Source organism: Lytechinus pictus, chromosome 2 (assembly GCF_037042905.1).
Source record: "Lytechinus pictus isolate F3 Inbred chromosome 2, Lp3.0, whole genome shotgun sequence".
Taxonomy (NCBI): Eukaryota; Metazoa; Echinodermata; class Echinoidea; order Temnopleuroida; family Toxopneustidae; genus Lytechinus; species Lytechinus pictus.
This window is the reverse complement of record NC_087246.1, coordinates 65,021,818-65,048,793: the sequence shown is the minus strand read 5'-3', so window position 1 is coordinate 65,048,793 and position 26,976 is coordinate 65,021,818. Positions and strand designations below refer to the sequence as shown.

The window sequence follows — 26,976 nt, the reverse complement described above, 5'->3', positions numbered from 1 at the left end:
TTGACAATTTTCTTAAACTTTCAAAGGAATGTATAAAAACATAAAAGGGCAAGGAATTGTTGATATCAGAAGCATGGTATCCTGATTATCACAAGGAAATTGTGTTTTATTGAGTCTTATTAGGCCTTTGAATACCATTTGAATATTCATGGTATCCTGGTTCATCATTCCATTACAATAAAAAAGGGTATACAGTGAGATGTGCTAAAAAGTTGGTGAACCCCACCAGAAAATGCACTCCATGTTGTGTGTTGAATGTAAACAACAGCGCTATTATGTCCGGTGAGCCCAGAGAAACAAACTTTATTGAATGTAATATTTTATCACCTGACTTCAAAAGTAAATATCTAAAAGATGGCAGAATTTGAACGCTTAAAAAATTTGTTTTCTGGTGGGGTTCACTAACTTCTTAGCACCATTGTATATACAATAATTTTCTGCGACGTCAACAATGAAATCTTAACCAAGATTAAGTTTTCATCATGTCATAACTTAAAAAGTATATGGATAGAGTTCATGAAAATTGAGCATAAGGGTAATCCAGTATAACTGAACATCCTGCCTTAGCTTCAGGTCAAATGATGAAGGTCAAAGGTTACTTAGGGTCAATGATAGTCAATGAACTTACACCATGTTGAGTGAATCAACATTGAAATCTTAACCAAGGTAAAGTTTTTGAAATGTCATCACAACTATGAAAGTATATGGATCTAGCTCATTTTCTGGTGGGGTTCTTTAATAGCACCATTGTATATACACAATAATTTTCTGCAACGTCAACAAGTATAAGAGTAGCAAAGTGTCATTGAACATTTTGCGTGAGTTTCAGGTCACATGACCAAGGTCAAAGGTCATTTAACCCTATTTTAACTGGGCTATTTCAGACCAGGATATATGGGGGGTCAATTTGACCACCCCCCCCCCCCCCTCGAATCTCGGCCGCTGATAGTAAAATTTTCAAAAAGTTCATTGTTTATATTTGTTGATTGATTAATTATGCTAATAATCATATGAAATTTGCCCTAAATTTGTTTTATGTCTCACCTGCATAGCAGAGTGAGGCTATAGGCGCCGCTTTTCTGACTGCGGCGGCAGCATCAACACCAAGTCTTAACCAAAGGTTAAGTTTTTGAAATGACAGCATAACTTAGAAGAAAGTATATGGACCTAGTTCATGAAACTTGGACATAAGAGTAATCAAGTATCACTGAATATCCAGTGTGAATTTCAGGTCACATGACCAAGGTCAAAGGTCAATGAACTTTGGCCATGTTGGGGGTATCTGTTGAATTACCATCATAACTTTGAAAGTTTATGGATCTGATTCATGAAGTTTGGACAGAAGAGTAATCAACAGTATCACTGAACATCTTGTGTGAGTTTCGTGTCACATTGGCCATGTTGGGGATATTTGTTGAATTGCCATAACTGAATGTTTATTGATCTTGTTAATTAAACTTGGACATAAGAGTACTCAAGTATCGGTGAACATCCTGCATGATTTTCAGGTCACATAACCAAGGTCAATGAACTTTGGTCATGTTTGGGATATTTGTTGAAAATTTGCCATCATAACTATGGAAGTTCATGGATCTAGTTCATGAAACATTGACATCAGGGTAATCACTGATCGTCTTGCATGGGTCTTAAATCACATGATCAAGGTCAAAGGTCATTGAGGGTTAATGAACAGTTTTATTATATGAACAGTGTTTTTTGTGAATAGTTATTCAATATTTGTTTTCAAAGTCAGCACTGCTGGTATATTGATTAGTGTGAAGCGAGCAAGAATACCAGAGCCGTTCCAATTTTCTTTTTTTTTCCTTTTTGACTTGGCAACAAACGGTTCTTTAAAAAAGGCTTTGGACAAAACAGACAAGGTCTATCTCCAGTCCCTCAGTGGCGAATCTACCTTTTTGCTGGGGGGGGGGGGTCGACAAGTTGGTTTGACTCAGTAATGATGAGCTGCGACGTAATGTGTCCTTTCCCCCCTTCCTGTAGATCTGCCACTGTTATGCTTGTGCGACTCTCTTAGACAGGGAAGGGGTGTTGGAGTTTGATCCCACACTGCTCTTTAAAATTATTTTGAGGAAGCCCGAGGTGGGGTTTTAACCCCCTCCCCCCCCCCTTAGATCTGCTACTGTCCCTGTATTCAAAATTGTCCTTTCACGTCGAGGGGCAAGCACCCACATTTACTTACCTTTACCTAAAACTTGGCATTTTGGTATTATCAGACTTTATTATTGTATAACCTTACTCTTGTTAATGTAATTTTACAGAACCAAGATGCCGATGAGCCTCTCCCTACAAATGAGAAGGAGAGGAAGAAGGCTGTCAAACAAAGAAAGCTGCAAGACAAGGCCAATCGTATTATTGCTGAAGCTGTAGCCAAGGCCAGAGCTGCTGGAAAGTTGGACATTCCTAAGGTATGATATCAACTGAATGAGAACTTTATATTTTGATTCAAGTAAGCTTGGACACCGGTATTACAGGCATCTTTCCACATTGCAAATGATCACTAAAAATGGAAAATTATAAAAGAATATAAGAACACAAAGTTCAAAACTACAGCATATGAGGCATATGTCTAATTCAAAATCTAGCAAATATTTTCAGGCCACAGATAAAAGCATATTTGTGTACAAAATAGCCTCTCCTAGTTGTACTCCAGGCTTTCTGAGCAATTCTTAGCGCAATTGAATGTAATGGTGTATAATATAAAATTATCTTCGAGCAACAATGGCCCTTTAACTAAATAATTTTATAAATCATGTGAAATAGTTGACAATTCTAGGTTTTTTTTTTGTTTTGTAGAGGTACTGCATTCAATTACTGTTTTCAATTGTTACATGTTCATAATTCATATTTTGAATAAGATGAAGCTCATGATTGCAGTTGATATTACAATGCATTTGTGTAAATGATTTTAGCACTGACTTCTGTATAGTGATTTTGTTTTGATTGTATTTAAAAATAAAATGTTCTTTATTCATAATAATAATATAGGATTTGTATGGAGCATGTATCAACCTTGGTAGGTGCTCAAGGCACCCCTATATTACCCCTATATATCCTGGTTTAAAATCTCCTATGACTTAGGTCTTCCTTGACAATGAAGAGATATCTGCAGAGCTCATCAGTGAATTAGAGTTGGAGGCAGAAACAAAGAAGAAGAAAAAAGACAAGAAGGATCGCTCCAAGTCAAAGAAATCTTCTAAGCAAACCAAAGAGAAGAAAGCTAAGGAGAAAAAGTTGTTCACAATCAAGAAGAAATCCTCTCAAAGCGGTCATATCAAGTGAGTCTTCGACACTGCCCATTTGAATTTTATAAAATACAACAGATACTTAGTGACAATGAATAATCTTGAAGGTGAATTTGCACTGACAAATTTTCTCTCAGCCGGTCAAATGAAAGTTTTACAGGATCATTTTATAGTTGCTAGTGAAAATTATTGACAAATCGCTTCATGAATAACCTTGTAGGTGAATTTTCATACTGACAAGTTTTCTCTCAGCCGATCAAATGAAAGGTTTACAGGAGCTTTTTACAGTTGCCAGTGAATATTATTTACAAATTCATGAATTACTTTTCTGTCTTCTGTCAAGTAACAATATCACTGTCAATGTTAATGTTTCTATTGTTAGGAAGCTACCAGCAGCGGCCATCAACAAGCTGAAGCGGCAGAAGCGTAAGCATGGTGAGTTCAGTGGTGAGAGCTCAGACCTGGATGAGACGCCTCCCCCTTCACCTCCACCAGACGAATTCAGTGGGCCTGGTATAGAGGTAAGTTCCCTGATGTGTTTATTGTGGGGGGTGCTTAGTGCTAGTGTGTACAAAGATCTAATTCTAGGTAATCATCAGTGGGGTGTGTCATGAAAGGACTTGTTGGATGTTTTATCTGACAAGTCCCATTTTATCCGACCATAGTAACAGTGCTTCTCAGCCAAGCAAAATCAAGTAAAGTTGTCAGGTCTGACAACTTGTCAGACAAAACTGTTGATGAAACGTTCCCCCGGTTGTCCTCTTTTATTCTCCCAATGTTTACCTAAACAGTACTAGATAATATGAGTATGGATGTCGGACAACAGGGGCCCTTTTCGTAAAAGAAAAACTGACATTTTTAAAATAGAAATCTTCTTGCAACCAACCCTAGGGCTGATTATTTTGGATAGTAAGACCAGAATGCTGTAGTATTGTGTTGTATCTGACTACTTTGGCTTTTACCCCTGTTCCTTGTCGCTAGAAACGCCGATCCGCCCGCAACACCAACCGCAAGCGATACACTGAGGACTACGATTTCAACATCACATCCAACGATGATTCCTCATCCGATGAGGAGAAGGACAAGAAGAAGAAGAAAGTTAAAAGTGATGTCAAGGTCCCAGTAGTACCAAAGATGATCAAGATAAAAACAAAGCAAGATAAACAGGATGAAGATGTTGATGTGGAAGGCAATTCAGAGATTGATGTTGTGTCTTTTGAGCCATCAGAAACAGCAAAATTCTTTGTTGTAAGTTTGTATTATTTGGACAGTAAGTCCCAGGGAATAATTTTCTTGGTATCGAATAGCAATTTGCTCCACATGTTTGAAAGACTGCTATGCATAAAGTCTTTGTATAGCATATTTTTACATAGGACTTTACATTAATTCGTTGAGAACTTTTCTCTTATGACCAAAATTGCTATTCAAATTTATAAAGCAAAATTATTCCCCAAGTTCATTGAAATGACAATGTAACCGAAGAGTTAATGCATGCTTATTAACCCTAAATAGTCTGGGCTATTTCGACGCCTAAGAAGACTTGGGGGGGGGGGGCTGATTCAGCCCCCCCTTATGATCTCGGCCGTCGATCGCGACGAAAATTGGCACGCGCATTACCCATGGCATTATCTACAAAACTATAATATCAAATTCTGCGAAAAATCTCTTTGCTCATTAATTATGCTGATTCATGCGTAAAATCATAAGTTTGCTCTAATTAATAAAATAATGCCCCTAAAATGCTAATTTTTGTTTCACATACTCTATATAGGCGTCTGATCAAATTTATTTTTCAAAAATTTCAACATCACATTTATTTTCTTATGTATTCTATTGTTTTCTAAATTTCTTATGTATTTCTTTGTTTTTCGACTTTATGTTTTTTATTGTTTTTTCAATTGAAATTGTCTGGGACTTTATTTTTACCATAAACAAGATAAAATTAATTGATTTTAAGCAGTAAAAGGAAAAATAATGATACATTTTATGAATTTTAGGCTAAAAACACTATTTGCATCGGATTTGTACACAAATTCACGTTTTTTGAGTAATTTTGGGTCTGCATGCACTTACGAAATGTTGCGTAATTTCGAAACCACGTACCCGGGGGTCACAATTCTGTTCTCAAAAGTTCCGCGAGACTTGAAAGTAAAAAGTCAGCGAGCGACGCGGTAAAAAAATATCGAGCGGCGAATTTATCGCGAAAAATGTCGAGGGGGGGGGGCTGAATCAGCCCCCCCCCCCCCCAGTCTTCTTAGGGTTAAAATATGCCTCTCTTAGCACCTTTAGGTCAGAGGGGCATCAGCTTTCATGGGAAATTAAATTATTTGCTGACCCCCCTGACTTTGTGGAAACCAGTAGAAGTACCTGTAACAGAGTCACCTTTTGGGAAAGCAAACTCTACCAGCGAGAAATTCTTCAACTATGTCTGATTAGCCTTGGCAACTGTCGGGCCAGAGAAAATGAATTTACTGTAAGCCATTTTCCAGTGGCATTACATAATGCCTGCTAGTCATAATCTTGATCTATCATGGTTTACCATGTGTGATTTATATCCAAGGCCGCTTTTATGCTTCCACTTTTCAGGCCAGAATCAGCGTTTCCAAACGTGATTAGTCCAAAACACGGTTGCGTCAATGCTTATTTTCATTTAAACGCTGTTTCAAAACGCTGATCATAAACTCACAAAAGGTGCGTTTGTAAACGTCGTTTGACCAGAATCAGGCTTTCTGGGGAAGTATAAACAGAACCACGATCGTAAACGTGTTTAAATGATGTCATTTGGTACATGCTTCTGGTGAGATAAAAATCCGCGGGCAAATACAGTCGCATTGCTCCGTGATCGCATCTTACCTCGGAATTACCTCTCATCTCTCTTGTTTTGCATGTGTAGTACTATTTAACTAGTATTACTCATCCAATTTGTCATCACGATGCACGTTGAGGGATTTACACAATAAAACCTGGAACATGAGTTACAATGAGGAGACATCGCCAGATGCCCCAGTATAGCATAAACAAATAAATATTTTATTATTTTGTATACTTAGTATTCTTTATTTTTTCTTACTATTACCCTCACCATTGTGGAATTTATATGGCTATAACAAGAAGCTCCATGCAATGACTAAAATATCGGAAATTTTCGAAAAAGGGCGCGCCCAATTTGACCTTGCTTTCCTGCTCAACGAAAATTACGATGCGAAGCCAGCTGGAGATCGTGATTTCGCCTCTGAAAAGTTAAGCATTAACAGCACTCCCAGAACCACGTTTACGATCGGCGTTTTGAATCGACGTTTGAAAATGCAGATTCTGTCCTCGCAATGGAAGCATAAACACACCCCAAATGGTATCAAATTCCCCATGAAAACAGATGACAATCCCCTTTAACCCTATCTTAACTGGGCTATTTCGGACCAGTACATACTGGGAGGGTCAATTTGACCCCCCCCCCCCCCTCAGATCTCGGCCGCTGATTGCGCAATCGCCACGAAAATTTGCAAGCGCGTAGAGCCAGATTTAAACTACAAGAGTGTATAGTAAAATTAAAATAAAAAAATTTATAATATTTTTTATTAATTATGCAAATAAGCATATGAAATTTGCTATAAATTTGGTTTTTTGTGTATGTATTTGCCTTTAACTCAATTTATATAGCGAGTAGAATGCTAATTTTTGGTGGGAGTATCAATTATTACATTTCTAACAAATATCTACAAATAAATAGCAAAAATATAATTAATTTCTTATGTATTTTATTGTTTTTTTAATTCTTATGTATTTCTTTGTTTTTTCAAACCTTTGTTTTTTATTGTTTTTCCCGATGAATTTTGTCAAGGACCATTTTGCGATCATAAATAGCATAAAATAAATCCATTTAAACCAACAAAACTAAAAATAATCATACATTTATGATTTTTGGTCGACAAACACAATTTGCATTGTTTTTTTACACGGAATCACGTTTTTGAGCAATTTCTGGTCTGACATGCACTTACAAAATGTTGCGTACTTTTGGACCAAATGTGCGTACCCGGCGTCGCACATTTGGTCTCAAAAGATGTGCAAGACTTGAAAGTAAAAAGTCAGTGAGCGGCGCAGTCAAAAAAATTCGTGTGACGGCGTAGTGACAAAAGTTGTTTAGGGGGGGTCAAATTGACCCCCCCCCCCCCCCCCCCCCCCCGTTTAATAAGGGTTAAATTTGAAGAGCTTCCTCATGTCTTTATTATGTGGTCTTTAAAACTGCAGGATAACCCTGATGAGTCACAGGCAAATGTCGTTGAGAAGATCCTGGCTTCCAGGATCACCAAGAAACCTCAGATACCAGGAGAAGCTCAGGTCGGAGAGATTGAGGAATTTTATGTCAAGTACAGGAACTTGTAAGTCATTAAATTTGATAATGCAAATATCATGATCATGCAAATATCATATAGCATTTATGAGGCGCTGATTACCTAGTTGCATATTCATTGGTGCACTTTATACTACCCTGGCTATAACTCCAGCTGCTAAAGGCACTTAGTGCACTAAAGGAATTAATCTTGCTTAGTACCCATGTACCTATTTATTCAATTCAAATTTATTTTCTCATTCTAATAAACATAACAGTAGTTTAAAAAGATTCAAAAATACATTTGAAATACAAGAAAGGGTACAACAGAATAAATACAAATTTGAAAATAGAAAGTTGTATCAGGATATTATTTTGGAATCTAAAAATATATTTGGTTAATCAGTTTTACCTCTGCCTTTTTTTTAGGAATGAATGAATTATTAGACATGAAGCTTGGAAAATTGAGTTAGTTTATTTGAAGAAAAAAAATTGAAAATTGGTTGTTTTTAAATATGAATAATGCATAAGTAAATAATTCCTTCTCCCTTTGTGAAACCCATGAAGTTGTACTGTACATTTTGAGCTCTGAATGTTTTCTATAATGATATATGAAATAAGTTGTAATTTCTTGCCATTTTTTTTCAGTTCGTACCTTCATTGTGAATGGGCTACAATTGAAACGTTATCAGCTGATCCTAGAATATTTCAGAAGATCAAACGCTTCCGGCTCAAGCAGCAGGCCAATTATGGCCTTGTTTCAGAGGTAATTGCCATCCATCAAGAAACCAATTCAGTCCTCTTATTATATATTGTTTGTAATTAAAAGAAAAGTCTAGACTGGAAAAAGGAGCAAGGGGAAGTGATACATTGTCCAACGCTTGCTGAGTAAATGAAAAGTAATGTTGAAAAGACGAAGGTCTGAAAGCTCGTCCAGGGTCCTATTTCAAATACACAATTTCAATAACAAGTCTACTATCAGCAATCAAATCAAAGTATTTCAGTAACTAAAATTTTTTTTTTTTTAATTTCTAACTGTACTAATTTTTAAAACAGGCCCCTGAATGTAGTACCGAATTGATCTGGATGTATCTATCTTTCAGAACCAAATCGGATCAAGCCTTACCTGCTCAGGATAGTGTGATTTAGTTTCATCCAAGAAAGTATACATGGCTATACACTTTTATCAAAGAAGTACATATCACATTGACTTATCTTTCTAGTGTAAGTGATACATCAAGTCCATTTATCATGTGATTAACTGAATTCATAATCAACAACTTTGATCTTGTCTTGTGTATTCAGTTTGATGAAGGGGAGTATTTCAACCCTGATTTCATTGTTGTGGATCGTATCCTGGACAAGGCTATCACCAAGGATGAGGACTCGGATGAAATGGTGACTCACTACCTGGTCAAGTGGGCCAGTCTCCCTTACGAGGAAAGCACCTGGGAACTGGCCCAAGACGTGGACAAGGGTAAGAAGAAGATCTATGAGAAGTTCAGCAAGCTACCTTCCAAGTCAGAGAGACAGGTAAAGAGATGTACATTGTAGTTGCAAGACATGTTTTTGTACTATTTCTTGGATGTTGTCGGTTATTTTTCTTTAGCATTATTGAGGTTCTAAATTTAATACTGTTCCATCTTTGCCCACTGCCCAGAATGTGGTCCCTTTTAGTGATTAATGCGATTGTCTGGAGTTAGTTCAATGAATTAGAGTTGGGGTCCGGTGCAATATTTCAAGGAGACCTGATAATTTCAATATCAATTATGTTATATCCATCAAAGAAATGATTTGGTTTAAGAGACTGTAATTTGGTTATCGATTAAAATTTTTCTCTCATTTTACTGTTGGATTAGAATTGCAGTTTTGTTTTGTGTTGGGTATATAATTAGTGCTGACCTTTTTTTGGTTTGCATTTGGATTTTTGTCAGTATCAGGTATTTAGTAAGCTGTAAGATACTGTTTCATCCAAAGTGAAATTATGGTTTTGAAAAAGAAATTTGTCAGTTGGTAAGCCATAATTATTACTATAACCCTTTCCATAAAATAGGTTTCTGATATGAGTCAAATCCTTTTGAAGTCATCACTTTTTCTATTCTCTGGATACACTAACCACATGGGTTGCTATGTATGCAGTCTATTTGGTCTTGCAACTGGTGCAATAAATAAAGTCTGCGTTGCCTTTGATAAGGCATTAATTCTATACTGCTAGTAACTTTTCAGTAAATCAGAAAATGGATTGGGACTTGCATTTGATTTGAAAGTTGTGTTTGACGTGGCTGTTTGTGCAACTGGATATAGGTCCCTCTGAGGAAATGTGTACTCGTATTGCTCTACAGTCATAGCATTCATATATTCAAAAGTTGTTTGGCAAGTTGAACTGCCCATTCCTTCATTCTCATATTGTTTTACTCCTTATTTCCTGAGCAGCGCAAATCCAGGCCTGGTAAGAGTGAATGGAAGAAGCTTAGCAAGTCACCCAATTACAAGGATGACAATGTACTGCGTGAATACCAGTTAGAAGGGGTCAACTGGCTCACATTTAGTTGGTGTACAGGGTAAGTAAATATTTAAACTAAATTGGGGGTAGATTTAATTTGAAATGACTTTGAAATCAATTAATTGTTTGATTTGATAATTGGTACAGCAAACCGCTGTATAATGATGTCATTTCAGTGCATGTTTTCTCCCTCATTGAATACTGGAATCGAGAATGCATAAACCTTGATTTCCATACTATAAATGGTCACTTTCCGTGGCCATACATATCAAGTGAAATCTAAAAAGTAGTATGTGTATTCATTATTGGCACACATGATCAGTGAACATGCCATTTTCATCCACTCACTGGGAAAATCCCTAATAATCAATTATAAGTATGACTTCCATTAAATATGTAATAAATATTCAATATTATATTCATAATTCTCATTCTGATGAGTTCTACCCTCAGAAAATGCAGCCATTTCTTGAGTGTCTTATTCAACCAATTGTTAATCATTAACCCTAAATAGACTGGGCTATTTCGACGCCTAAGAAGACTGGGGGGGGGGAGCTGATTCAGCCCCCCCCCTTATGATCTGACACGCACATTACCCGTGGCATTATCTACAAAACTATAATATCAAATTCTGCGAAAAATCTCATTGCTCATTAATTATGTTAATTTATGCGTAAATTCGTAAGTTTGCTCTAATTAACAAAATAATGCCCCTAAAATGCTGATTTTTGTTTCACATACTCTTTATAGACATCTGATTAAATTTATTTTTTAAAAATGTTAACATCACATTTATTTTTTTATGTATTTTATTGTTTTCTAAATTTCTTATGTATTTCTTTGTTTTTCGACTTTACGTTTTTATTGTTTTTTCAATGGAAATTGTCAGAGACTTTATTTTGACCATAAACAAGATAAAATTAATTGATTTTAAGCAGTAAAAGGAAAAATATGATGCATTTTATGAATTTTGGCTAAAAACACTATTTGCATTGGATTTGTACACAAATTCACGTTTTTGAGCAATTTTGGGTCTGCATGCACTTACGAAATGTTGCGTAATTTCGGAACCACGTACTCGGGGGTCACAATTCTGGTCTCAAAAGTTGCGCGAGACTTGAAAGTAAAAAGTCGAGGGGGGGGGGCTGAATCAGCCCCCCTTCCCCCCAGTCTTCTTAGGGTCAACTCCCTATGTATTTATTCCTTCTCCCCGTAACAGTCAAAGCTGTATCCTGGCTGACGAGATGGGTCTCGGCAAGACCATCCAGACTATTGGCTTCCTCCATGAAATTGAGAAGACTGGCATCAAAGGACCGTTCCTGGTCCTGGCCCCACTCTCTACTATCACCAACTGGCAGCGGGAGGTGGAGTCTTGGACCGACATGAACTGCGTTGTGTACCATGGTGGTTCCCAGAGCAGGCATATGATAGCAGAGTATGAAATGTTCTTCAAAGATGCATCAGTAGGTCAAAAGCTAAATATTCAACTTTGTGGAGGGTCTTATCGGTTATGTTGTCGGTGAAAGTACATGTATGATCGCAATCTCGCAATCTACTATGGTCAACAAGGAAATTCGTGATTACTCTCGCAAAAAGTGTTAACTAGCTTTCTAGGAAATTCGTGATCACTCTCGCAAAAAGAAGGGTCTTGTTAAATGCCTGTTCGACAGAGCAGCACGTATTATAACTCACCCACCTGAACTCCCGAAAGAAAGAACACACATACGTGGCGCCTTATACAGCAAAGGCTACCCATGCTGTTTTATCGAGAACACTTTCAAGAAGAAACATCCGCCAAGGGATCAGAAGGTTTTCAAGACTTGCACAGTCTTGCCATACATAGATGGTCTTTCACCACAACTCAAACGCCGATTAGAAGGTCACGGTATCCAAACAGTTTTCCGCTCGGACGCCACCCTACACAAACAGCTTGTACAACCCAAAGACCCCATCCCTGATCACAGACGTGATGGCGTAGTATACAACATTCCTTGCCAGGGATGTGACAGGTCTTACATCGGTGACACAGCCCGACCGATAGTTGAACACATTTCTGAACACAAGCGCGATGTTCGGTTACAGCGAACCGACACATCCGCGATGGCAGAACATGCTTGGGAGAAGCAACACCACCCAGATTGGGAGGATGTACATTGCATTGCCAAAGAGAGACATTGGTATACACGCAGGATTAAGGAGGCTATTAGTATACGTCTTTGTCCTAACAACTTCAACAGAGACAGCGGGATCGACATCCCCGATTTCTGGATGCGAACCATCCGACAGCACAATGCCCCCTTACCTGGCAGTGTACGCCGACCCGATCGTTCCCGGCCCTGAGCGAGGGACCGCTCAGCTAGTCAACCCCCACCCACGGAAACTAGCGAGCCCGCCAATTTTGTCTTATTTGCATATTGCCGACTCGCGGCGTATTTGCATATACCTCAGGCTTATTTGCATATACAAATCACCGGCCGCACCATACATCGACGCACTGATTGGTGAAACGCCCGACCAATCACACAACGGATCAGTACCCACCTATTGTTCGTGCGTACGGTCCTGGGGATTGGTATAAATAGACTACGTCACTTGATAAAGAGTTGCAGCGGCACTCAAAAGCTCGTGAACTTGTAAGCTAGTGAACACTTTTTGCGAGAGTGATCACAAATTTCCTAGAAAGCTAGTGAACACTTTTTGCGAGAGTAATCACAAATTTCCTTGTTGACCAAAGTAGATTGCGAGACAAATGAATACCCTCTAGCGATTATTTCAGTCCGCAATAATGAACCTATTTAGTACATGTATGATGTTGATATACAGTGGTTACTGTATAGGATAGTGAATTTTGTTTTGTCGGAACAGTGAAAACATGATGAGAATTTGTAGCCGGAGAGAAGTTGCAAACTCTGGAGAGAAAGGAATTAAATAATAATAATATAGGGTATTTATATTGCGCACATATCCACCTTGTTAGGTGCTCAAGGCGCTCCTATATTACCCGGCTAAGCTAGGCGTTCATAGCGCACACAGCTTTTTAAGGAATTACTTCCTACCGGTACCCATTTACCTCACCTGGGTTGAGTGCAGCACACTGTGGATCAGTTTCTTGCTGAAGGAAATTACGCCATGGCTGGGATTCGAACCCACGACCCTCTGTTTCAAAGTCTGAAGACTAATCCACTGGGCCACAACGCTCCAGGGGTTGTGGGTTGTGAACAATCGTACCTCAAATTAGGAACAAAATTGCTTGTTTTGTAATATGCAGACTGTAATATGAATGCAGATTCCTCCTCATTTTTGTACAAAGTTACATATTATGTAGAAGCATTATATTGAATCTTTGGATCAGTTTTATCCTGTCAAAAGTGTCAATAATGTTTATTTCCCTTATCAGAATAAAACTATATAAATATACATTACTGAAATGATTAAGATGTCGTAGTCACTGATATCTTCATTTTCAATCATTTTTACAACAGGGTGTGAAGATTCCAGATGTCTACAAATTCCAGATCTTGATCACTACATACGAAATACTGCTCGCAGACTGTCAGGAACTGAGTGAGATTGAATGGAGGGTCCTGGTCATCGATGAGGCACATCGACTTAAGAACAGGAACTGCAAGTTGTTAGAGGGACTCAAGATCCTTGATATGGTGAGAGAAAAGCTTAAAATAATAGTAATGATATTATTTAAATAGCACTTAACACAATGTTTTTAAGTGCTGCACACTACCCTGATCTGGTAATTCTACCTACTGGGTATCAATTTGCTACACCTGGGGCCCGTTGCACAAAAGTTACCATTATGGTATTTTTGCCATGCAATGGTAACTTGCATGGAACCCTTGATTCTGATTGGCTATTGATCATCATTACCATGGTAGTTACCATTGGATAGCAAAGTTGCTATAATAGTAACTTTTATGCAACAGGGCCTTGGATGGAGATTGGCAAATGTAGATAAACACCTTTAAAAAGGACATGAGTGCCATGGTGGAATTCGAACCCTGGACCCTGTGGTTCAAAGTTCAGAGACTTATCGGATGAGCTACAACACCTCTACAATACAATGGACTCTGAATGAAGTAGAACTCCAAAATTAAGAAGTCCTCTCATTGTCTCACCTGCATAGCAGAGTGAGACTATAGGCGCCGCTTTTCCGACGGCGACGGCGGCGTCAACACCAAATCTTAACCTGAGGTTAAGTTTTTGAAATGACAGCATAACTTAGAAAGTATATGGACCTAGTTCATGAAACTTGGCCATAAGGTTAATCAAGTATTACTGAACATCCTGCCTGAGTTTCATGTCACATGACCAAGGTCAAAGGTCATTTAGGGTCAATGAACTTAGACCATGTTGGGGGAATCAACATCAAAATCTTAACCTAAGGTTAAGTTTTTGAAATGTCATCATAACTTAGAAAATATATGGACCTAGTTCATGAAACTTATACATAAGGTTAATCAAGTATCACTGAACATCCTGCATGAGTTTCACATCACATGACCAAGGTCAAAGGTCATTTAGGGTCAATGAACTTTGGCCGAATTGGGGGTATCTGTTGAATTACCATCATAACTTTGAAAGTTTATGGATCTGATTCATGAAACTTGGACATAATAGTAATCAAGTATTACTGAACATCCTGTGCAAGTTTCAGGTCATATGATCAAGGTCAAAGGTCATTTAGGGTCAATGAACTTTGGCCAAATTGGGGTATTGTTGAATTACAGCCATAAATTTGAAAGTGTGTTGGTCTAGTTCATAAAACTTGGACATAATAGTAATCAAGTATCACTGAACATCCTGTGCGAGTTTCAGGTCACATGATCAAGGTCAAAGGTCATGTAAGGTCAAAGAACTTTGGCCACGTTGGGGGTATTTGTTGAATTGCCATCATATCTCTATAAGTGTATTGGTCTAGTTCATAAAACGTGGAAATAAGAGTAACCAAGTATCACTGAACATCTTGTGCGAGTTATAGTAGTTTTCAAAAATCAGCACTGCTGCTATATTGAATCGCGTGATGCAGGTGAGACGGCCAGAGGCATTCCACTTGTTTGTATTTGATGCTGCATAATTTTCTTGTTCTGCTCCATGGTATAGAGGTGTATCTTGGTTCAACCTAGACAAGTGTAACTTAGTGATCCTAGTAGTAGGGTACATTCTTTTTCAGTTACTCAGCACTACTATTGTTCTTGAGATGATGATGATTTATATCGCCCTTACTTTCAAGCCTGGTGACTCTCCACCAAATCTGATCAAGAATATAAATAATCTAAGGTTTTGATTTCCACATGGTACATGTAAGTATTTATCTGGCAGCCTTTGTGGTTCATATCGCTAAGAATATAGAGAACAACTTGGTGATTTCAGACAGAAAAAGTGATATTGTGTATGTGTGGTCAGCAAACTGGGAAGCTTGACCACATTAATATGAGATGATTTTGACAATGCAGCATACAGAGATGCCAACCGTTACGGATTCGCCGTATTTGTTCCGATTTTATTCCTCCAATTACGGTGTTACGGCAAGCCGGCAACAATAAAAAGGTTACGGAAAAAACAACTACAATACATGTGTATTGTGTATTGCTTTGCTGTGCATGTGTATATATGCGTCTATTGTGTATTGTGCATGTATATGCGTGTATTGTGTATACATGTATCGTGCATGCAGCGTGTGTGTGGCCAACGGTAAACCAACGGGAGTTTCTCTACTATAATTTATAAACGCGCGCACTGCCTACTACGTTCATTGAGTTATGCTTTTATCAAGGCTTTCTGATTAGAATTATCGATATCCTGGCCAATCAATGCGAGCGACAAGTTCCGAACGCATGCACATAGACAAGCACAAATCAGCGGCACGAATCGCGGTATAATAGCGACTGGTAAATACGACTGTAAAGATGATGACGTCATCCAAGATGGCAATTTACGATGACCAACGAAGGAATCGAGGATGACTAAGTTTTTATCATCATTTGAAAGGAATTAGCGGTAACTGCGGTCTAAGGTACGATGTTTCTGAATTTTATATATTTTCTCGTAAGTTTGGATGTAATTATTTTTTCATAATGTGACATTTGATGTACCAAAAACGATCCGAAAATCGGGTTTCCGCCGAATGTTAGATCTAACGTTACTGCTGCATGCTGATACGGAACTCAGGGAGCTCCGGCCCGAAAAGCGGGCCGGAGCTCCTTGGGTTACATACGTATCAGCTAGCCCAGAGCTCCCTGGGTTAGCTGATACGTTGTCTTAATGTACGGGCCAACAACTCTTCAGTCTATGTATTGGTGAGTGGAGCCAACGCGGTTCAGCTGAACAACCAAAATACAGAGACTGAAGCTTTTGGTCTAGCGTTCTATGAGAAACACACAACTAACTACCGTCAGTTTTTTCAAACCTAATTGAATTCAAAGTCATCGATCACAACAAGGTAAGAAGCCACTTGGTCCTCCCCCCCCCCCCCTCCCCTAAATTTGAGGTGGGGGCAGACCCCCCTCCCAATTTTTTTTTTTTTTTTTTTTTTTTTTTTTTTTTTTTTTGCTTGTCCAATTTTTTTACCTGTGACATGTGTCCATCCCAAAATTAAAGGTGGACCCCCCTAATTTTTTTTTTCTTGGACACTGTCCCGGCCCGCGATGAGTTTCAGTATTTTTGGAGGACACCTAGTGGCATCCCTGTATAAACGATGCTACTTGGCGGGATGTTCTTGAGAAACTCCCATTTGTTCCTGACAAATATGATAAATGTTCCTGACAACCATCCCTTTAGGTTGGCATCTCTGCAGCATATATTTCAAACATTGAGATCTCTGGCATTCAAGCACGGCCAGACACTGTATAGGATCAATCACATATCACAATCAATCCTTTTCATTGTTTGAGGATGCTATTTTCAATCATGATTATGTTAAATTTTAAACAAATGTCTTTCTATAGGGAACATGTTGACAAAGCAATGAAGCAGGGTTAACATTTTTTGATCCATTTGTAATCCTTTCCTTTATTTTCCAGGAGCATCGTGTTCTCTTAACAGGCACACCACTCCAGAATAATGTAGATGAGCTCTTCAGCTTGCTAAATTTCCTGGAGCCTGGCAGGTTCCGCTCTAGCTCTCAATTCCTTGAAGACTTTGGTGATCTCAAGACAGAGGGGCAGGTTGAGAAACTGCAACAGGTAGGGAATAAAATACCCTCTTTTTCAACGTCAATACAAAGAATGGGTTTATGAAAAACTATTTGGGGCGATTGCAAGAAGCTCCTGATCTGACATTTTAAAAATGCTAAAATTGTACTCATCTTCAGTTTTGATAATGTTTGAGTCATCACTGAAGATATCCAGTTATATATTTATGGAATTCATTATTTCAAAGAGTTTTTTTTTATATATGAAATCCTTATAAATGAGTCACTTTGCTTAATAGTCCAACTTACGTGATGATAATAGCTACCAGTAGAAGTATGGGTTTCTACAGCTACTTTAATTTTTGTTGTAAGCAAATATGAAACATCTGATACATGTTTACCTTAACAGCTGCTGAGACCCATGATGCTCCGTCGTCTGAAGGAAGATGTAGAGAAGAATCTGGCTCCCAAGGAAGAGACGATCATTGAGGTGAGAATATATTCATGAATATTAATTTCATTTGCCAAGCATTGTGAGATGGGGTATGGGTAATTGCTGTTAGTGTGAGGTGAATTCCGGTACTGGATTGAAAATTTTTTGGATACTGACTTACTTCTAAGCCAATGCTTCTATGCAGTTCTTCATTTACTATCAGTATAGTATGTATCACTGTTCTTGAGATGATGATGATTTATATCGCCCTTACTTTCAAGTCTGGTGACTCTCCACCAAATCTGATCAAGAACAAAGCTACACATGGTACTGAATGATGTAATGATTGTTTGTCATTCGACGCACAGCTTAAAGGAGAATGAAACCCTTGAAACCAGCTGAATCCATATCAAAGAGAAAAATCAAAGAAACATATTGTTGAAAGTTTGAGGAAGATTGAATGAATAATAAGAAAGTTATGAGCATTTGAATATTGAGATCACTAGTGCCATGTAGATCCTCCCATCGGCAATGCGACCAAGATCTGTGATATCACACACGTACAACTCCCTCATTACTTTAGTACTTATTTCACGTATATTCTCACTTTTATAGAGTCTATCACAAAGTGAGGTGTTCTCTTTATGAGATGACAAGTACAGAGGTTTCACAACATTATATCATTTATGAATCGTTTGTCATATGATTAGAATGAGCAAAAAGATATGTTTTGGGGTATATTTTCAGTGTCCAAATGGGAGAGTTGTACGTGTGTGACATCACAGATCTTGGTCGCATTGCCGATGGGAGGATCTCCATAGCATTAGTGATCTCGACATTCAAATGCTCATAACTCTTTTATTGCTAGTCCTATTTTACTCAACGTTTTGTTGATCTTATTCTTTGATTTTTCTGCTTTCACAAAAGCTAACTTGCTCCAAGAGTTTCATTCTCCTTTAAAATCCCCTGTAGCTTCACCATTCTAAGAAAATTATGAATTTGCCAGCTGCGTTAGAGAATGCGACTTCTAATGATGGCAAGTGCATTCTTAATGAAATATTGTTACTACAAATCCAACAGAAGATCAAAATAAATAGATTCTCAGTTCTTGTAGATCTGTCTCTATTTCTTCTTTGTTCAAGAAAAATAACATCATGGTGATACCATCAAACACCTATGAATAGTTATTCTTATCAACATGGAAACATTCAAAGAAGGGTTTGGCTTTTATTATGTGTATAAAAAAAAGCTTTAACCACCTTACTCTTCCGCTTATGCAATGTTGCAAGTTGTCTTCCAGTTTGTGCGAGAAAAAATAATATGTAAAATCATGGGGTTGTCAGAAATAACAACTAATTTACAAATTAAAATGCTTTGTTGCTATGCTTGTAAGTGTGATTAATGTCTGCCAAACTTCTTCTAGAGATGACAGACAAGCAATACACATAGCCCAAGGGTGATTCACCCTCAAAGTAAAAAAAAATATGGTATGTAAATTACATAACAATCCACACATTTCTATTGTGTAATTTTATTTTCATTACAAAAGTTTTGTAAAGAAAATTGGGGGGGGGGGGTGAATGGACAGAAGTAGGTAGAAAATTATCTGTATATGAAATGTACTTTCTTTTCATGGGAAAGACACACGAAGTTTATTTAGATATTGTTGTATGTACATACTCTAGACACAGTAAAAAATATGTCTTGTCTGTCACATATATTTGTCTGTAGGTTGAGATGACGAGCATTCAGAAGCGTTACTACCGAGCCATCTTGGAGAAGAACTTCAGCTTCTTGACCAAAGGGGCGGGGTCGACATCAAACTTACCCAACCTCATGAATACGATGATGGAGCTGAGGAAATGCTGTAATCATCCATTCCTCATCAATGGTGAGCGAAGTTCATGCTGACAGGACGGTTGATGGAGATCAGTTAATAACTTTCATGCAATTGTGTTATAAATAGAATGTGTAAAAGTATAAGTAAAATTGGAAGGATACAAAGAAGCTCATGGATCAGAAAAGCATTTGAGATGGAAGTTGTAAAGAGAGATGGATTTGAGATTGGTAATTTCCTGAGAAAAGCAAAAGATAATCTGATGAGCACAGCATGGGATCTAGAAGTAGATGAGACGAAAAGAAGACAAGGTTAAAGGGGTCTTGAAATACGTATACAGAATGTGGGAAGGTGTTCCTGAATTCAAAAGAGGGAGAAGGTACGTTGTTGGGGTTATGTGGTTGTGAAAGACACTCTTGATGAAAAAAAATTAAATACACCAATTTATTGTCATGGCACGATATTTATAGTACACATTTTATAATGGGCAAAATGTTGACTTAAGTAAATTATGATATTGGTGCTGATATGGTAAAATTGTACAATAGATTACTTGGGGCAGGTGTTTGACGAAGGGGTTAGGTAGAGTCTTCATTCCTTTCATGACTAGCTTGTTCCAATATTGGATAGGGTTCTAATTTCTGAAGATGTGGTTTTCATGTAGAATTCATTTGTTTGTATCAAATCTAATGTCATGGTTGTATATGTTTCGCAGGTGGTGAAGAGCAGATCATCAAGGAGTTCAGAACAGCTGAACGAATGCCAGATGAAACCATCATCAGCGTTCATGTGAATCCCCTGCTCCATATGAAGGTTCTGATCCAGTCAGCTGGTAAGATGGTTCTCCTCGACAAACTTTTGCCAAAGCTCAAGGATGGTGGCCATAAGGTCTTGATCTTCTCTCAGATGATCCGCTGTCTGGATATCCTCGAAGACTACCTCATCCAGAAAAGGTGAATGGTTTTAGCTTTTAAGTATAATAGTAGGTGGGTGTAAGATCTAGTTTTTTTCCCAGATAATCAACTGTCATTCTGGATGTCTTGTAAGACTACCTCATTAAAAAAATGGGAAATTGTTAAATTTTTCCAAGTGTGATAGTAGATATGTATTAAACATGAAGTGTAGACCTTGTGCGTATGACGTCAAAATCTCATAGCGCCCTCCCTTAGAGGATATAGAAATATGCATAAACAGAGATGCTCCAGCTGCAGATTGGAAACGCATGCAAGGCAATAGCTTCAGCCTCTAAGATGACGGCATGAGGTCTATTGGATAGAGAAACAAGCAAATGTGCGCAAAGAGAGATGCTCCAGCTGCAGATCACAAACACATGCAAGGCAATAGCTTCAGCCTGTAAGCTGACTGGATATTTAATGTCTTCGCGACAAAAGCAGAAAACTTGGGATTGCAGATTACGTAGGTACCTCAATGACAATCCTGAGGCTTTATTTTCAATGGAACATCATAGAAACCTCCACATCCTGAAGAAGTGCGACTTTGTTATTTCAAGTGCATATCTGTTGCAATTGTACATTGTGAAGTATCAGGTTGTGTCTGTAATTTATTATGTAGTACTGTGTAGAATATTGCTCTCGAGATGATGATGTTTATCGCCCTTACTTTCAAGTCTGGTGACTCTCCACCAAATCTGATCAAGAACAAATACTACAAACAAAAGAAATTTTAGATGTGTTTTCAATATATTTTATGTGTGAATAGTCACACCTCGCACATTTTGCTGGTGCACTAGTGGTGTGGTATAGTATGGTATACTCTGTCATAAAAGTTGTGCATTATGATTTGTAATACAGCCCCCAGGTCCACTTTAGAAAAATAATTAATTGGTCTCCTGCTTGCTTAGTTGTTAGCAAGCATATATAAATATTTGTATGTAGGTAACATACAATAATTCCGGAGTGTTTTAAATAATTCTTTGTTTTTAATTTTAATTTTTGACAGATATCTTTTTGAGAGGATTGATGGCAGGGTAAGAGGCAACATGAGGCAAGCTGCTATTGATAGATTCAGCAAACCAGGTCAGTGTTCATTGCACAGTCATGAATATTATTTACCTTCTTTACATCAGATAAGTTTTGTTTATTCATTAATATAAGCATACATAGCACTGTTGTGTGTCGGGTTAAAGCATTCTCGGATGCTTTCAAATAGTGAAAACAAAGATCACCTGATCACTGACTCTGTGGACCAATGTATACGTGCAATTCAATGTAATGGACAGGATACTCCAGACAGGATTACAGCATTACACTCTAAAATTTACAGCATGCAAACAGTTATTGTTGAATTTATCAGACACATTTACCATTCATTTTTATCAGACACATTTACCATTCAGTTTATGTTGTGTCTTGTTATATTCCCACATTGAATGTTTTCAAAATAAAAATCATGTGAAAGTAAAAGCTTATACAATAGATCAGTTGGTATTGAAATGAACGATTGTGTTATCCTTCATGCAGACTCGGATCGGTTTGTGTTCTTACTGTGCACCCGAGCTGGTGGTTTAGGCATCAACCTGACTGCTGCTGATACCTGTATCATCTTTGATTCGGATTGGAATCCTCAGAATGATATCCAGGTAAGACAAGAAACCATGTAAAGTGTTATATTATCGATGGTGATCTTGATGATAGTGATGGCAGTGGTGAGGTGATTGTGGTGGTGGTGAGGATGATGATGACATGAATGTAAATCTTGATGGTGATGATGATGATGATGATGACACGAATGTGATGACATAACTGTAAATGTTGACGGGGAAGGGGATGATGATGATGACGACGACAACGATTTGATGATGATGATGATGACATGAATGTGATGACCTGACTTGACTAAAAGTTGATAGTGATGATTATGAGGATGATGGTATTACCTTTAGCAAGTGAAATATCATTCTATGGTTTACCAGAGGACTTAGATATTGCATCAGAGCCACTCTCCCTGTAAATTGGTCAAGAAAAAGGTATACAAGGCCTTATATTTAATTGTTAAAAGAAGAAAAGGCGAGTTTGTTCATTTGAGAGTATGATAAGCACACCCCTTGAAAGACTATGGGGAAATCAGCAGAAGGATGAGTATTCTATTCCACTTTATTCTATCTTTCTCTTCGTCAATTTCAAATATGCACTAATTACAAATGAAATTACTTTCTTTTGCCTTTCCAGGCTCAAGCGAGATGTCATCGTATCGGCCAGCAGAAAGCTGTCAAAGTCTATCGCCTCATCACAAGAAACTCCTATGAGAGGGAGATGTTTGATAAGGCTAGCATGAAACTTGGTCTTGATAAAGCTGTGCTCCAATCCATGAGGGATAAAGAAGCTTCATCATACAACCCTGTAAGTAAATCATTGCAGATTACAAGTTGGGTGTAGGTGTGAGTGTTGGTGTAGTGTTGAGAGCATGAATTGGGTTGTCTTACTAAGCCTGAACACTGAACATGGGTGTATTGAAATAATATCAATCGCTCACCACCTAGTGAGTTCATTCCCAGTAGCACCTTTGTTTTCAAGCTTGGTGCTCCTCTCATTTAGCCAAACATAAGCTGAACCTCGAAGCTAATCCTAACCTTAATCCTAATACTCGACATCATTTTGAACCAAAAATCCTATCATTGCCTTTACCCTCACTATATTTTCAGAGATATTAGAGGAGGAGCATATGGCACAAGAGCAAGTGTTGTATTATCTACCTTTTTTTAATGTTTAGTGTTGCAAGAGTTAGAATAGATTGACGGTGTTAGCTTCACCATTATTTGAAACTTCCCCTTTCATGAGATTGTTTCTCTGAACTTGAATGCAGCAGCAGCAGGCCCTGTCCAAGAAGGAGATAGAGGATCTGCTACGACGAGGAGCTTACGGGGCCATCATGGACGACGACGAACAATCATCACAGTTCTGTGCTGAAGACATTGACATGATTCTGCAGAGACGTACCCAGGTCATCAAGCACAAACCTGGCCAGAAGGGTTCATCTTTTGCCAAGGTGAGTGGGTTCACATGCTCTAGGTTTTTATTGACTAGGGCATAGTGTTTCAGGCAAAACCTCTTGTTTGGCAAGGGAACTGCTTACCATACAGGAAAACAAACCTGGCAAATAAGCTGCTCAATTTTCAAATCTGTGTTATGTATGAACATTGAATGGATCAGAGAGGTCTCTTTACAGTGACAGATGTACATCTGTCACTGTTCATAAAGCTTTTTTCTTCTATGTGAAGTATGCTTTTGTTTGTAATTTCCCCATATGCATTGATGCATTCTGATGGTCCTTAAAGTATTTATTGTTTATGGAATAGACATGTTATTTTCATAATGATACAGTGGTTAGTATAGTTTTACATTTGTTGTCATTCTAAAAAAGTGTGCACAGGTAGTTACTGAAAATTGAATAATTATGGCATTCAAATTTCATCTTTTTGGTATTGATACAGTTTGTACTCAAAGAATATTTTCATCAAATTGCTGATGAAATGTGTATGACCTCTGATATCTCTTTTTGAAAAATGCTTCAATAATACATCTTGTTTCCTCTGGCAGGCAAGCTTCACTACAGATTCTGATCATACCGACATCAAGATTGATGATCCTGATTTCTGGCATAAGTGGGCAAAGAGAGCAGACATTGATCCTGAAACAGGCAAGGTGAGTGATTGAAAGATACACATGTTTGATGGATTCAAATGTACTCGTATGCAACAACATTTTTTGAAACCTAATTCAAAACAAGGTCCAAACTTACATTGTATGTCAAATACTTCATATGCTTGCTCAAAGTTATTACCCCTCAACAAAGCAATCTAGGTTACAAGAAATTTGGACAAACATGCCCCTTTTCAATCACTAGTCAAACCTGTATATGTAGATCACCCAACTGACACAAGAACGATTGTTTTTACAAGCAATTAGTCTTTATCGCCATTGCAGTGAAGTCACCTGCTTACATCCCCAAACTGAAATTTCAAAAAAAAAATCATAAGAAGGTTTTTAAGAATTTTCAAGAAAACCAATCTTGACATTTTTCTAAATTCTCAGTTTCATAAATACCAGAGGATAACATTTTTGTAATTGTGACATTCTTAATATCCAGGAGGACTTCATTATCGACGTCCCTCGCCAACGTACAAAGACCAAGCGCTTTGGAGGCATGGACGAGGTCCTTGACATGACCTCAGATGAGAGTGAGGATGAGCGTCCTACCAAGCATCAGACAAACACCACTAAGAAGACCAAAGAAAAGAGAGAGCCCTCACAGAGACCACCAAAGAAACAGGTGCCATGTGGATGGACTCGTCTGGAGTGCTTCAGAGTGGAGAAAGGATTGCTGACATTTGGGTATGATCTGTTCTTATATTATTATTCTTGTATTATTATAAGAGGGGAGATGTGGTGGATGAAGTAAGGGGGAATTTCGAATTGAGAAATTTGGTGTAATGACAAATGATGTGGTGAATGCAGATATTATTCTACTGTTTGTAGGAATTCAACTAGAGTATGATTTTCTAAAATATTCTTAAATAATGTTTGTGGCAGATCTTTTGGCAATTCTAGAAAAGACATTTGCCCCAAATTGTGGCATGTGGGAAGTTTTAGGGGTGATTTGTACTTTGATGAGGGTGAAATTGCCTGTGGTTCTCATTTATGTCCTAAGCTGACTGGAGGACTGTTGTGAGTTGGATCAGTCCCTGACAGTATTTATTCAATAAAATCTTTTTGAGTTATGGATGGTGTGGGAGTTATGGGTTTTTGCTAAACTAAGGCCGGTTTGTTTCTGAGATGATGCTACTTTTTGCAGACATTTGAAATCTGATTTTGCTTGGATGATTTCTTTTTTCTGATCAGAAACTTCTAGAGATGTTAATATTTCATTCTTCACTTTGTGCGATATTCCATTTGGTATTACATTCACTTGATAATGCACTTTTTATGTTAGATGTGTCATCGAGAGTGTATGAAATGAACTTTGATGAAATAACATGTGCCCTAAAACTTGATATATTTTCTAATGGTAACTTTGCCATCTAATGGTAACTTTCATGGAATCCTTGATGTTGATTGGCCGTTGAACATTGTTGCCATGGCAGTTACCGTCAAGTGGCAACATTCAAGATAGTAAATTGTAAATTTGGGCTCTGAACATTAATACATTTTTTAACCACTTATCATCACAAGGACATGAATGTAGGTGTCATATATACATTGTGCAAAAGAAAAAGTAAAGAGAGATTGTCAATGTGCAATTGCTTTTGTTTGATACTGTTATCATTCTCTGGAATTTGTACCTAGTTGGGGTCGATGGGACGATATCCTTGCAACAACAAGGTTCAAGAGAAGACTTGGTGAGAATGATGTAGAATCCATTGCAAGAACTATGGTAAGCCAACTGAAACCTTCACTTGTTTTCACAACTTTGGTAATTTGTTTTCTTGTGAAATAATGATCATACATTCTTTTGTATGTGCATACGTTTTGTTTGTCTGGTTGTGACATATTTGTCTGAACTAAAAATCTTTAACTTTGTTGACAGGTGGCTGATTTTCACTTATCAATCAATCACCCATTAGAAGACCCCTTTTCTCATGTCTGGTATCAAAACTCACCTGAAAGAGTCCCTTTTCAGTTTGTAACTATATCGCTTCATGGGCACCTTGAGCACTCTACAGAGTGGACTCGGTGATTGTTTTATTATCACTTATATAATTTCACCCTGGTCTTGTGCATGTCTGGCATTTCTTGATTTATGATAAATATGCATGATCATGCATTATTTGTCAAGTTTTGTTATTTTTCTATCTTTTCAAATCCCCTCCTTTATGTACTCTACATGGTAAACATCTTATTGATGCTTATCTCTTTCATCCATTCACTATTTAGTTAATGTACTGTCTGCAACATTACAAGGGTGATGAGAACATCAAGAGCTTCATCTGGGACTTGGTCACCCCATCACCCGATGGAACGGTCAAAGACTGCAGGAATCACAAAGGTCAGTAGCCTCATTACACTAATACACTCTGTAAAGAACAACACAGAGCAAGTGAGCAACAGATTCATTTAATTCATCACAGATTCTCCCATGATTCATTAAAAGTTCAGAAAAAAAGGTTGTCATCAGATTCCTGACCAATAGGAATGGTTAATTTTGTTCACATATCCCATTTGTTAATGCTTTTTAAAATTTGAATGCAAATTGATATTTCATTGGTACTTTTGGTGGCAAAGATTCCATCAATGTATATGTAGTTGTGAAAGAAGGCCAAGGTATAGTCTGGCAGGCTGCTTCTGAAATGATGTAATTTTTTGCAGACATTTGAAATCTGATTCAATTTGGATGATACCTTCTATCTGATCAGAAGCATTACTACAGTCAAATCTTGACCATCAATTTGAGATGTAAGGTAACATTATGAGTATATGAGTAAAATAATGAAGTCAAGTTAAATACTCATT

The 26,976-nt window shown here is 37.7% G+C and overlaps 1 protein-coding gene across 6 annotated transcripts in view; it reads left to right on the top strand.

The window, feature by feature from the left end:
- The window catches only part of LOC129268726 (chromodomain-helicase-DNA-binding protein 8-like), a 53,664-nt gene that overhangs the window by 7,646 nt on the left and 19,042 nt on the right, over nt 1–26,976 (top strand). For 4 of the 6 annotated variants that reach the window (XM_064095410.1, XM_064095414.1, XM_064095411.1 and 1 more), the window contains exons 4-25: nt 2,280–2,426; nt 3,100–3,296; nt 3,646–3,784; nt 4,245–4,511; nt 7,512–7,642; nt 8,242–8,359; nt 8,899–9,126; nt 10,027–10,154; nt 11,316–11,559; nt 13,579–13,755; nt 17,131–17,292; nt 17,650–17,730; nt 19,405–19,564; nt 20,226–20,463; nt 21,470–21,546; nt 21,991–22,109; nt 22,699–22,869; nt 23,333–23,515; nt 24,067–24,171; nt 24,617–24,861; nt 25,813–25,900; nt 26,401–26,512. In XM_064095410.1, the coding sequence (XP_063951480.1) occupies nt 2,280–2,426; nt 3,100–3,296; nt 3,646–3,784; nt 4,245–4,511; nt 7,512–7,642; nt 8,242–8,359; nt 8,899–9,126; nt 10,027–10,154; nt 11,316–11,559; nt 13,579–13,755; nt 17,131–17,292; nt 17,650–17,730; nt 19,405–19,564; nt 20,226–20,463; nt 21,470–21,546; nt 21,991–22,109; nt 22,699–22,869; nt 23,333–23,515; nt 24,067–24,171; nt 24,617–24,861; nt 25,813–25,900; nt 26,401–26,512 (3,517 nt within the window). The remainder of the gene's footprint in view (nt 1–2,279; nt 2,427–3,099; nt 3,297–3,645; nt 3,785–4,244; nt 4,512–7,511; nt 7,643–8,241; nt 8,360–8,898; nt 9,127–10,026; nt 10,155–11,315; nt 11,560–13,578; nt 13,756–17,130; nt 17,293–17,649; nt 17,731–19,404; nt 19,565–20,225; nt 20,464–21,469; nt 21,547–21,990; nt 22,110–22,698; nt 22,870–23,332; nt 23,516–24,066; nt 24,172–24,616; nt 24,862–25,812; nt 25,901–26,400; nt 26,513–26,976) is intronic. The other 2 variants (XM_064095413.1, XM_064095416.1) reach the window with 1 other exon arrangement.